General features: G+C 38.8%; 1 protein-coding gene across 2 annotated transcripts; it reads right to left on the reverse strand.

Moving 5' to 3' along the window:
• Positions 1 to 294: 294 nt before the first annotated feature.
• Positions 295 to 11212, reverse strand: LOC121294922 (alpha- and gamma-adaptin-binding protein p34-like). Of its 2 annotated transcripts, none has more exons than XM_041219123.1 (10): positions 11044 to 11212; positions 7175 to 7365; positions 6812 to 6908; positions 6555 to 6644; positions 5994 to 6077; positions 3055 to 3137; positions 2678 to 2774; positions 2341 to 2445; positions 2120 to 2169; positions 295 to 1603 (listed from the first exon to the last, which is right to left on the reverse strand). In XM_041219123.1, exons 1-10 carry the CDS (start codon positions 11111 to 11113, stop codon positions 1526 to 1528), a joined length of 945 nt encoding a protein of 314 aa, XP_041075057.1. In that variant the 5' UTR covers positions 11114 to 11212; the 3' UTR covers positions 295 to 1525. The 2 variants fall into 2 exon arrangements, with proteins under 2 accessions (XP_041075057.1, XP_041075058.1); XM_041219124.1 differs by lacking the exon at positions 11044 to 11212 and adding an exon at positions 10913 to 11020.
• Positions 11213 to 11263: the final 51 nt, after the last annotated feature.

Below are 11263 nucleotides of genomic sequence, written 5' to 3' on the forward strand. Positions count from 1 at the left end.
AGCCACAGTATTGCGTTGCTATCATGTTGTTAGCCAAATAGTCATAACGTTAAAGATGAAAAAGATTAAAAAGCCATGGTTGTTTTCCAGCAAAGGGTAGGCAATCCTTTTAATGAGACAACATTGTGGGGTTATAATCAATTTAGTTACACGTTTCATTTTAATATTATAATCTAATTAAAATGCAAAGTGCTTCTAGTCATGACTTGACGTACTGAAGATTTATGTATCATATCATGCAGTACACCTGGGCAGCAACTGTCAGATTAACCTGCAACACACACACACACACTATGTATATATATTTTTTTTATTCTTTACCAGGAAACAAAATCCAGCAGTGAGATAAACATCATCTCCTGAGGTAATGAACTGCAAAAGGTCAAAACAGCAAAGTTCACAATCAATCAATTTTCTAAATCAACAACAACAAGTTAACCTTCATATTCTCACAGTCAATAGGTTGTTATGAGGCGATGGGTTTCAGAAAGCAACTGAAACTTTTCACCAATACATTAACGTAACGCAATCCAAGAGACCCGGTTTCTGTTGTGAATGTTTTACTCCACCCTTGTGGACCACGCAGAAAGTTTTCTTCTACTGTATATTAGTGTGTTCTCTCTTGTTGTGCTTGAAGGGTTTGAAAGTGCGCCCTCAAACAGTGAAAACAGATATGGCAGTCCTCCGTATACAATCCGTTGAAGATCAGCTAGTGTACTAAAATCTGAACGATTCTTTCTCTGTTCTTGACTGATTATATCAATACAAGCACAAAGAGGCTGGGGCACTCAAATCAAAAAGTAAGTTATAGCATTGTACACACACACAAGCAAATAGAAATAACCATGCAGCTAAAAAAAATAATAATCTCATTGATTGACTGTTATCCAATCCCCATGCAGTTTCACTTTCTCCAGCCCTCAGCTTCAACTGCTGAGCCACACAGCAGGCAAACAATCATTGCGATCTACATTTCATGATATTGTCATAAATTCGATTTTTGCTCATCTTCAATGTGTTTTGTTACTTCATTCCCGGGAGGACAGTCGTTCTTGATGAAACGTCCTACAGCAGTTAAGAGTCAAACTTCCCCACCATTTCTCTCATGAAGGGTTCCCTCTTCTTTGGTCTGTGTAAATGCTTCATTTATTTAGTTTCATTCTCCAGCCCCCCAAATAGTCCAATGATTTCATTACAGTTGTTTTAAATGTTTATTCAACTGTTTCTACATTTTAAAATACAAAATTGAAACACAGGAATGATTGAGAAGAGGGGCCAGGTGAGCAACACGTTTTCAGTTTTGAGTTTGTAAGACTTTACAGGTGGTTGGCGGGAGGCATGTGTCCTTGACAGCTACGCTTTCGTACGTTTCTGCTTTGACACTGTTAGTTTGATCCAGGTGAGCATTAACTCTGTACTGTTCTTGTTCTTTACTTTTATATCAGGGCGTTTATGGTGGTAAATAGGTGCTGGAGTTGGAGATGTTCCACAATGAAATCTCAGTTTGGAGATACACAGCAGCTATTTAATTGTCATCTTCTGATGACAGTCCTTCAATTTCATCTTCGTCTCCACCAATCGCCATCCAGAATGCCTTGGCGACCTGTGGAAGGGAACACAGTGATCTTACTGCACATCTGTGATGTTTACTCTCATGGTTTAGCAATATGAGGAGGACGCTGTGTGATCCAGTGGTTAAAGAAAAAGGGTTATAACCAGGAGGTCTACGGTTCAAATTCCGGCTCCCTCACTGACTCACTGTGTGACACAGAGCAAGTCACTTAACCTCCTTGTGCTCCGTCTTTCGGGTGAGACATTGCTGTAAGTGACACTTCAGCTGATGCATAGTTCACACATCCTAGTCTCTGTAAGTCGCCTTGGATAAAGGTGCTTGCTAAATAAACAGATAATAACATAAAGAGATTCTGATTTCTTTGTTTATTAATGACGCACAAGGTCTGTAAACCACAGCGAGGTGTGGAATTGTAAAATTTATATGTTTTCTCTGGAATGAGATATAGTAAAAAGAAACATGCTTATCAATGAAATACAATATATAAAAGGCTTTCTTAAAGTCTTAGGGCGATGAATAAACCGCTATACAGACGCAGGCTCCTACCTTTTCAGCATGCAGCTTTCTTTGATCATGAGGTAGTGTTACTGCCTTATCTATGAAAAACAAAACATGTATCGTGTGACTCAGTCTTCCTGCGCAGTGAATATTGTAACATTAAATATATTAACCACCAATATAATACACACGTGAGCTTAATGCTTATTGCACTGCAGGTTTCTTTTAAACGTCTTTTAAATACAAATGGGGAAAGACAAACAGCTTACCTTTCATTTCTTTTAACTTAGAAAACAATCTTTCAAAGTTCTCCACATCTGCATCCCCTGTGGTTAGACTGGCCAGTTCCTGGATATCCATATCCAGCATGGGATCTGAGAGATGAGCAAGGGTCATTTCAATCCCTCATTGTCCTGTACAACTGTGCAGTATTCATAAGAACTATTTACTGGGATGTACAGTATTTTGTAATGTACAGTTGTATGTTAATAAAAACAAACCTTGGATGTAACATTTGACAAGCATGTTCATATATCTCCAGATACATCTGGAAACATCAATAATTCCTAATTCATGGGTTAATCAAATAACATGGTGCTTCCGTACCTACAAGCGTGTCAATCTGAGTGTCAGGATCTGGAGCAGCGTTTCTCCTGCTGTCCTCTGAACTAGTTTCAGTGCCACCATCTGCAGACCTGTGTGACTGCAAGACACAACAGAGAACATGGATGAGCATGGACTGCTGTGCTTTAACAGGCTGCAGTATTCAGAGTTGAATGTTCTACTGCAACGTGGGGTCAATGTTAAAAATCAAGAAGTAGTTCATTTAAACAAAGTAATTCATAATGGCCTTACATTTGATAGGCTTTTTTTTCTCTCAGAGTGACTAGCTGCATGTTGATTTTTGGACCAGTGTCCACTGAGGTATATAGAGTCAGTTCCTAATGACAGTATGAATGTACGAGAGGGAATATATCACCAACATGTGGCTCGTGGCTGTGCGCAGCTCCGTTGCTGTGACGTGACCCCACCAGGCTGCTCATGAGGCTGAAGCCCTGGTTTCTTTCTGAAAGAGATGTTGAGAGAGAACACCTTTCAGACAACAACCACTGAAAGCAAAGCAGCCATTATGAAAGCAACACAGCCAGGTATCCTTTCCATTAAAAACAGAAACAATCCATTCTGAACAAATAGCCTTTACATAATTCCACCTGTGTACATTCTGTTCTAACACACTGCAGTTCTTTGAATCTCACACTATGTCGTATTCATAACCCTTTCTTAAAGACTACCTAGCACCAGAACTACAGCACATGCAGAATCGTTCACAGTGAAGGCTGTCATGCAGTAACAGGCATTTAAGTATTCATAACATGACATCAGCATTTGTTACTATAATGCTGCAAAAAATGTCATTATTATTTTTTCAAGAATGACAGTCAAGGTATTAATAGCTATGAGTCAGACGGAGAATTTAAAATTCCAGTAATATACACTTGCTATGTAAAAAAATAAAAAAAAAAAAAAAAAAAAAAAGGTTATTTTATATATATATATATATATATATATATATATATATATATATATATATATATATATATATATATATATATATATATATATATATATATATATAAGCATGTTGTGTTTGGTTTTTAAAGCGATTATGAAGTATTTATGCACAGTTATACAAGTTTCATACAGTGCTCATTAAAAAAAAAAAACTTAAATTAACCATGATACATTGCACAGTAATGTTACCATGTTTTATTTATGTTTATATGCATTCTGCTTTGTTTTTAAATCATGCATTACCATACTTCTCTGTGAATTGCCATGCTCAAGACTAGAATAACAATTCCGTTTAACAGTTAGAGATTGGTATTCGATTAAGCACAGGAAGTTGTGATAAGTTTCTGTTCTATATTTTAATGTTTTCCGCCTAACCCAACTGTCATGTCGGCATTTCTGTTACAGTTCTTGAAAGAAAATCACTCAGACAAGAACAGGCTCATTTGATCGTTACATGCAAGGTTATGAAGTTTTGCTTGGGACTAGTAAGAGCGATTTCCTGATCCACACATGCTGTACATTGGGCCCCTGATAACCATGTGTTTTACACCAGGGATGAAAACAGGAAATGAAGCAAGCTGCTCAGAGCACTCTCTCTTCCAGAGGTCTGGCGCACTCATTCCCATGTAAGCTTAGACGACTCCTAGTTTCCTTTCTTTTTACTTTTAGAAGAGTTTACCACCCTCCACTTCAGCAAAAACCCAGGTACAAGTTAAGGAAATGCGCTTTACTGTCCGTTCCCCCCGAGTGATAAATGGTATACCACAGGACTTCTGTGATTCATAGTTGTGGTGCAGTCCACAAACCCTTTACAAACGTGATAAAACACAAACGGTGGGATCAACCTGAACCATTTCCGTCACTGTTTAGATCAGTTGAATAGATATGTTTTATGTCTGAACTGAAAAGGTTTTGGTTTTGTTTGAAACTGTTAAAGTAATTTTTGAGTGACGGAGAGTCTTCGTCTGAAACATATTTACTTCATGTATTTTATTATGCAGGGGTGGATGGGAGGAATATCCCTAGTGAGATCTATTACTTTATTTTCAGTCTGGTGATGTTGCCAATTCAGGTCCTCAGCCATGCACCACTTAAATATGACAGTCATTTTTCATATCCACTGCATTCACATTCATATCTGAGATGATCTACATTCAACTAGGCGCTTTCCAAAAAAACAACCTACAAAGCATGCCGCTACACTGCTGCTCTTACTTTTACTGCACATCTGCTTCAAAGTTCACATTTCCTTTGACATTTCAGAGAAGACTGACTAGAGACTATTGGAAGTACAGCATGTGCTGTAAATTACTTTCCCAGTGAATACCGCTAATTTGCATAATCTGCACAGCTTGTTAAGGCGAAAGGCTGAGTTTAATTAAATCAATTAAAAAAAGCCTGTCTTAAAAAATTCTTTAGTGACTTGTGAATAGGGCACACGGTTTAGGGACCATTGCATAGGATATCATTGAGATCAACTCAAAAAATGACTTGGCGTAGTACATGTGATGAAACTCTTTTTCTACAGTAAATGTGTGTGTGTGTGTGTGTGTGTGTGTGTGTGTGTGTGTGTGTGTGTGGGGGGGTTGTATTGGATGGAAATGGGTACTTGAAACTACTATTAAAACAACTTCTACAAGATACTAAGCTTAGCAGCCGTGCCATGAAGAATAACCACTGAACCTGCGATCTGATCTTGTTGCAGACTCACATGGTGCTTTGCTGTTCAGTAACTGGGAACAGCTGGCATTTCTAAAGAATGCTCTCTCTGGGTGTAGTTAAACTGTTAACTAAATATCCAAAAGAAACCCCTTCATTTATTATTGCATTTACTCTTAACTCATCAAGATGTCTGATGGAAAGAGTCTCTGTATCAGATGGCTCATCGTTATTTATAAAGGTTACCTCTCACTAGAAATCATTTAACATGTGCCAGGCGCAAGGTAAAATATTACAAACGTTTTAAGGTTCATCGAGTATGGCAAAGTACAGATAGCAACTACTGACTTTAACACAACAGCAATGGGAAGAAACAATACATCTCAGCGGAGTGCTCTTAACCCTGACCCTAAGGCATGCCTTTAAAATAATATTTTTATTTCAGTTGGAGCAGACTTTTTCTTAAGCCATTACATTAGTCAATTCCATCTCATTTTTCTCTGAAATAATAGTTTCAGGGGAACAGACTACAACATAAATTTAACATATGGAAACAGTTATAAAAAATAAATAAATAAATAAATACTTAAAAGCGAAAACAGAACGACTGACAAATGATCATCTATCTTGCCTGTTTTTTTGCAATTTTCTACCTGCAATACCTGGAATAACTGTTAGTCTGTGAACATACCATCTTTCATCTCCATGTTGGACCACACGTTTGCGTTCAGGGCTTGAACAATCCTCTTTATCCCTGTGGACTCTGGAAAGTCGTCTGTTGAAAGTCAGAAAAGAACGAATCAATACTGCATTCGGAAGTAAGCCAATAGGTCAAGGTCCCTAGATAGACCTTTGTGAGCCCTTCTTTTATTCTGAATCCTTTCCGTTTCCCGGTATGTCATAGAAGTGGGTGGAGTTAACAGAGTTGAAAGGTCACAATGTCACATGATTTCAAAACCAGGAAGCAAATAAAATAGGCAAAACAAAACAAGACCTGAAAGCAAAATATCTGCCAGTTAGACTGAGCAACAGAGATAAGTGATACAAACCTTATTAGAGCAATAGAACTGGGCACTATGAAGAATTATTACAAACACTAACAAACAATGATGTTAGGACTAGGAAAACAAGCTTCTTTGTTATGAATGCAGTTGTAACTCCAACTATAACTGAAAAGCAGATATCATGTAATACTATTTAAACACACACTCAGTACACTTATGTTAGCTGTAATAAAAATGTAATGAAATACCGTCTTCATCGGGGACCTCTTCTGGGTTGAGCTCCACCAGTTCAAAGCCATGTGCGATACACCACTCCTGGGCTGTCTGTTTGTTCACACCTGGGAAAGACAAGCTGCAAGGCTCAGTCCCTTTGAGGAACGCTGAAGTGCTGAAGTATCCCTAACCGTTGGTATTAAAATGGCCAGGCGCTGTTCAATTGGACCTCAGTGGTGGAAAACTCTATGAATCTGTGACCACATAGGTCTGACCTGTGTCTAGATCTCACCATTCTCTGACACGCGATCACAGACCAGGATCAGCACCTCAGGGGACCAGTCTTCTGCCAGGGGAAGCCATAGCGACACACTGTCCAGGCCAGATTTCTGAAATGACAAAGTGCACAGAGATATTAGAAAAACACTACCATCGTATATTACCTTTAAAAAGAAAAACACAATTACATAATGCTGGGAACAAGAAGCGGCTGTTTCACCAATCAAGCCTCATCTACATCACTCAGGATCAAAGAACAAAATGTATACATGAATACAAATGCTGAGCATACGAGCAATCTCCTCAACCCAAAGCAGACAGTGTGTGTTACTGTACAGAGAAATAAAGCATTAGGAAAGAAAGAAGGTTTCCTCACTGTGTTGCTGTCGAAATACACAATGAATGCCTGCACGCCCTCAGCGATGTCGGACGTGACGAGGAATCTGTTGGGTACGGCGCACAGGCAGATGTCTGCTGTGTAATATTTGTTGTTTATCGTCCAGGGATACCATCTGACTTCTCCAGTCTGGGAGGAGGGTCCTAAAATACCATCACCAGCAATGATTTCTGGCAAACAAAAAAAGCAACATTTTAAACTGCGTAAACAAGGACAAGAAAAGGGTCAAACAAAGACAGACACATCATATTGCATTGTGCAGCACTCTAGAAGAGAAGGGTTGAGCACTGTAGTTTGGACATCAAGAAAGACAATTAAGATTAGCTTCATGATGAAGGTCAAATCTGAAATGCTTGTTTTCTGGTGGACATAACTTCGGGTGAAACTGTTTCAGTGTTTCCATGTTTGGAAATGTTGACAAAATGCAGGAAGATGACTTCAGTGGATCCCTTAATGTTTTTGACAGATATCTCCAAACCAGGTTACTCAGTGCATCCATCGGTGGTGCATCTTGCAGATTTTGTTGCTAGAGTTCCCTTCAAAAAATTCTTATTTTACCTCTGTATAGTAAAAGTTATTAAGTACTGCTAAGCCACATTCAAACCCGCCTCTCCAACAACGATGAAGGCAGCTGGAACATTTGTCTACTTGACTTTGACTGCACATGTTTCCCCTTGGAACCATCATGTAATATCCCAATTTAACATCATTCCTACAGGAAAACCCCCCGAGATCCACCCTGCTTTAATGGGGTCTAATTCAAATCGGACACGTTTCTGCCAACAACTTAATGGAAAATGAATCATCTTCATTTCAGGACTCAAAAAGTGTTACACTAACAGAAATGAGAACACGTGGACTTGATATCACAGCCATAGACCACTGTGCACAACTTTTGTAATATTGAGACTATTCTTTGTTTTTATCAGACTATGTAATGAAGCATCATAACTCTTAAACTGCATTTTATTCAACCCTGATTTACAAGCACATAAAGCAATACACTTTTCAAATCCCCCCCCCCCCCCCCCCCCCCCCCCCAAAAAAAAAGTCTCAAAACCACAAAGCTAAAGCTCTCTGCAATCATGAAGCTGTGTTTTCAAAAGCATGCATTCTATTTCTGACTCTGGTCTGGACACACAAATAGAGAACCTCCTGCTGACGCACATTCACTTCACATTTGCAGCAACTTCAAAGACCACAGTGAAGTAAAAGGGCTCTGGTTCTGAGGCAGAGAGGAAAGCGGGAGCGTCGAGTGTCAGAGACCAGTGATGATGTCACCCTCCCTGCCTTTGTCAGCCGCTATGGTTTGGCTGTGTGACATTACTAGGGGGTGCGGTATTTCTTTAAAACCCATTATCAAAAGGATGATCTGGAGGGAAAACAAACAACAGCAACCATTCTGAGTCATTTAGAAGGTAACTGCAGAGGATACATTTATCTTTCAATATACAGTAACAGGACTCAAGCTGCTGTGCAATCTAACATTGCTGTGTCAATCGAATGAACAATTAACATCTGAAACATGTAGATCACTGCTAGTTTTTTTTTTTTTTTTTTTTGGTCTGTTCATAAATTTGTATTAAGTGACAGATCACTGTTGGGTCGACCTTTTCAGGTTGTCTTTGTTGTAAATTCATGGACAACCCTTTTTTTGTTCAACAACCAGACACTGAGATCTGGTTATTAGTAAGAATTAACTCAGGTGTTCAAAACTAAAGGTACTGCCAATTCCACTGGGGTACATGCGACAGGGCATACATTTTGCAGTTACTCTTGCTGGTTAATTAGACACTGTGATTAAGCACACAATATAACAAAGCAAAACCCTCACTCACTGAAATAGTTTTTTTTCCAGCAAATTCATCTCGTTAAGAGTGAATAATTACATCCCCCCGGTCCTGTTTTTTGTTTTTTTAATAAACTTTTGAAAGGTCAGCAGCTTGAAATCCACATGGTTTAAACGGTTGAGCTGACGCATTCACTTAAGAGTGATTGCAGTCCAATAATAAATTCTAGGAGGGCCGCAATCTTGATCCTTGCTTTCGTCCTTGCCTAGAAAAAAACGCATTCCTCAAATTGAGAACAGAACACTATGTAACTTCAAATAGATTGTTTCATGATTAATATATATGTACTGTGCAAAGTGACCCTATAACACCAATTGATATAGTACATAGATTTTAGAAAAGGTTCCTTGAACCCTTGAATATCACTGCTATGATGTGGAACTTGAAATATGATACTATGCACTGCATTTATCTTTTTAACATCCTACTGTAATTAAACAGTCGTCTTTTAACAGACACACTGCGCTGTTCTGTATTCTAGATTCTGAGGCAATGCTTTATATTCCAAACACTTCAATACTGTACAAGTACTTATGCACATGTAAACCTTCCCCATGTTAATCTTATGGGATGTGAATCACTTGTATGACTAAGTGTGACTAATACTAACCGGAGTGTGGTTATAACCAGAATGATAATATCAGGAGCGTGTTCCCATGTACTCCCATTATAATCTAGCTGTGACATTTCAATGGGGTGATAGGAAATGCAGCTACATTAATAGTTGCTCAGCATCAGGCACAAACAGTATTTTGTAACACGACCAATTTTTTTTTTTTTTTTTATAAATCCTACAGCATTATGGAAACTGATACACTATACAGTTTTGTGACTGAAAAACAGGTAACAGATAACTAACCAGTCCTGCCTTTGACTTGCCTGCCTTTTCTTGATTCACGGGACTGAGGATTTCAAGACCTTGACAGCCACCTGGTGGAACTGTGGTATAATTAAAGCAGGCAAACACTGACAAAATATGAAAGAATTTCATGTAAAGGGAGTACACCTTCAAAACGGCTAATTACAATGAAACGTTATTTCAAGTCGTTCAAGAATTAAAATAAGACTCCTATTGCATAGCAGTTTTGCCCATTCCAGATTTTACTAAGAGCTTGATTATCCACAGTGTAGAGGTAACACGCTTAGGTGTGCCTTATTAAATGCATAGTAAAACCAGAAATTGATCAAATTGCTATGCAACGGGAGTCTGATTTCCATCCCTGATATGAAATATAAAATAAAAATCCCATATTTTCCAATCTGCTTCTAGTCTTGAACTGTTAATTTACTGAACCAGAAAGATCACTTTTCCAATGAAGCAGCTGAATATTACACGTGAACACGCATCAATAACACCTAAAACCGAAACAATGGAATGACCAATAAAACCAAACTAGTCATTTTACACCTTATTGCCACATGTGAGTGTTTTAGGAAAGGAGGTAGACCAAGGAATGGACCATCATCGTATTAATAGCACTACACCCTTATTTATCTCCCTATTCCGCTACACCAAAATAATCTGATCACATACTGAATGTGCTCAATTGGGAATAAACTCATACATTTCGCTCCCAAGCATTCAATGAGGCGATCCCAACTTCCCCTGTCTGACTAAAACTCAGTGGCATTTTTCCGACTGTTTTAAATGCACAATGACAGCAAACATACCAACAAAATAAAGAAATTAGAAAAAATCTTAATGATCCAGTCAGTGTTGGGACATTTAACCAGAGATGACAAGGCCTCGTTCCTTATATTATTTCATATCCGACGTCTTGGCGTTTTTCAATTCTACTTGAACTAAAAAAGGTAACGTATTTTCTTTACTAAACACTGACTTATTAATATTATATCAAATACATACGAGAACTGTATTGCACAATTGCCATCCTGATCCGGGAAAGCGAGCACAGGGACGGTGGTCTCTGCACGTAGGGGACCCGTGGAAACACGTCAGGTTTATCTGACAACTCCCTCAGAGACCTCGGTACTCACGCTTAACGAGTGCCTCCTCCACGAAGCCCGGATCGCAGCTCGTAATAAGCGCACAAGGTCCTGAAGCCATTTCTTCCTGTCAGATTGATATTCCGCTCACACAAAAACAGCTGATTCACCCCCAACAGAACCACTGAACTATCACCCGGCGGGGAAACAGAGAGTCACTTCCGGCAACAACTAAAGACTAGCCCGTTCCCAGCAGCAGGGAGGAGGAGAT

Source organism: Polyodon spathula, chromosome 19 (assembly GCF_017654505.1).
Source record: "Polyodon spathula isolate WHYD16114869_AA chromosome 19, ASM1765450v1, whole genome shotgun sequence".
Lineage (NCBI taxonomy): Eukaryota > Metazoa > Chordata > Actinopteri > Acipenseriformes > Polyodontidae > Polyodon > Polyodon spathula.

Bases quoted from the DNA above. Each gene is read 5' to 3' on its own strand.
- LOC121294922 (XM_041219123.1), bottom strand. From the start codon at position 11,113: ATGGCTTCAGGACCTTGTGCGCTTATTACGAGCTGCGATCCGGGCTTC. The intron at 6,645-6,811 runs GTGAGATCTAGA...TGTCTTTCCCAG, and splicing joins TGATCGCGTGTCAGAGAATG to GTGTGAACAAACAGACAGCC. The intron at 2,170-2,340 runs GTAAGCTGTTTG...TGTTTTTCATAG, and splicing joins TAAGTTAAAAGAAATGAAAG to ATAAGGCAGTAACACTACCT.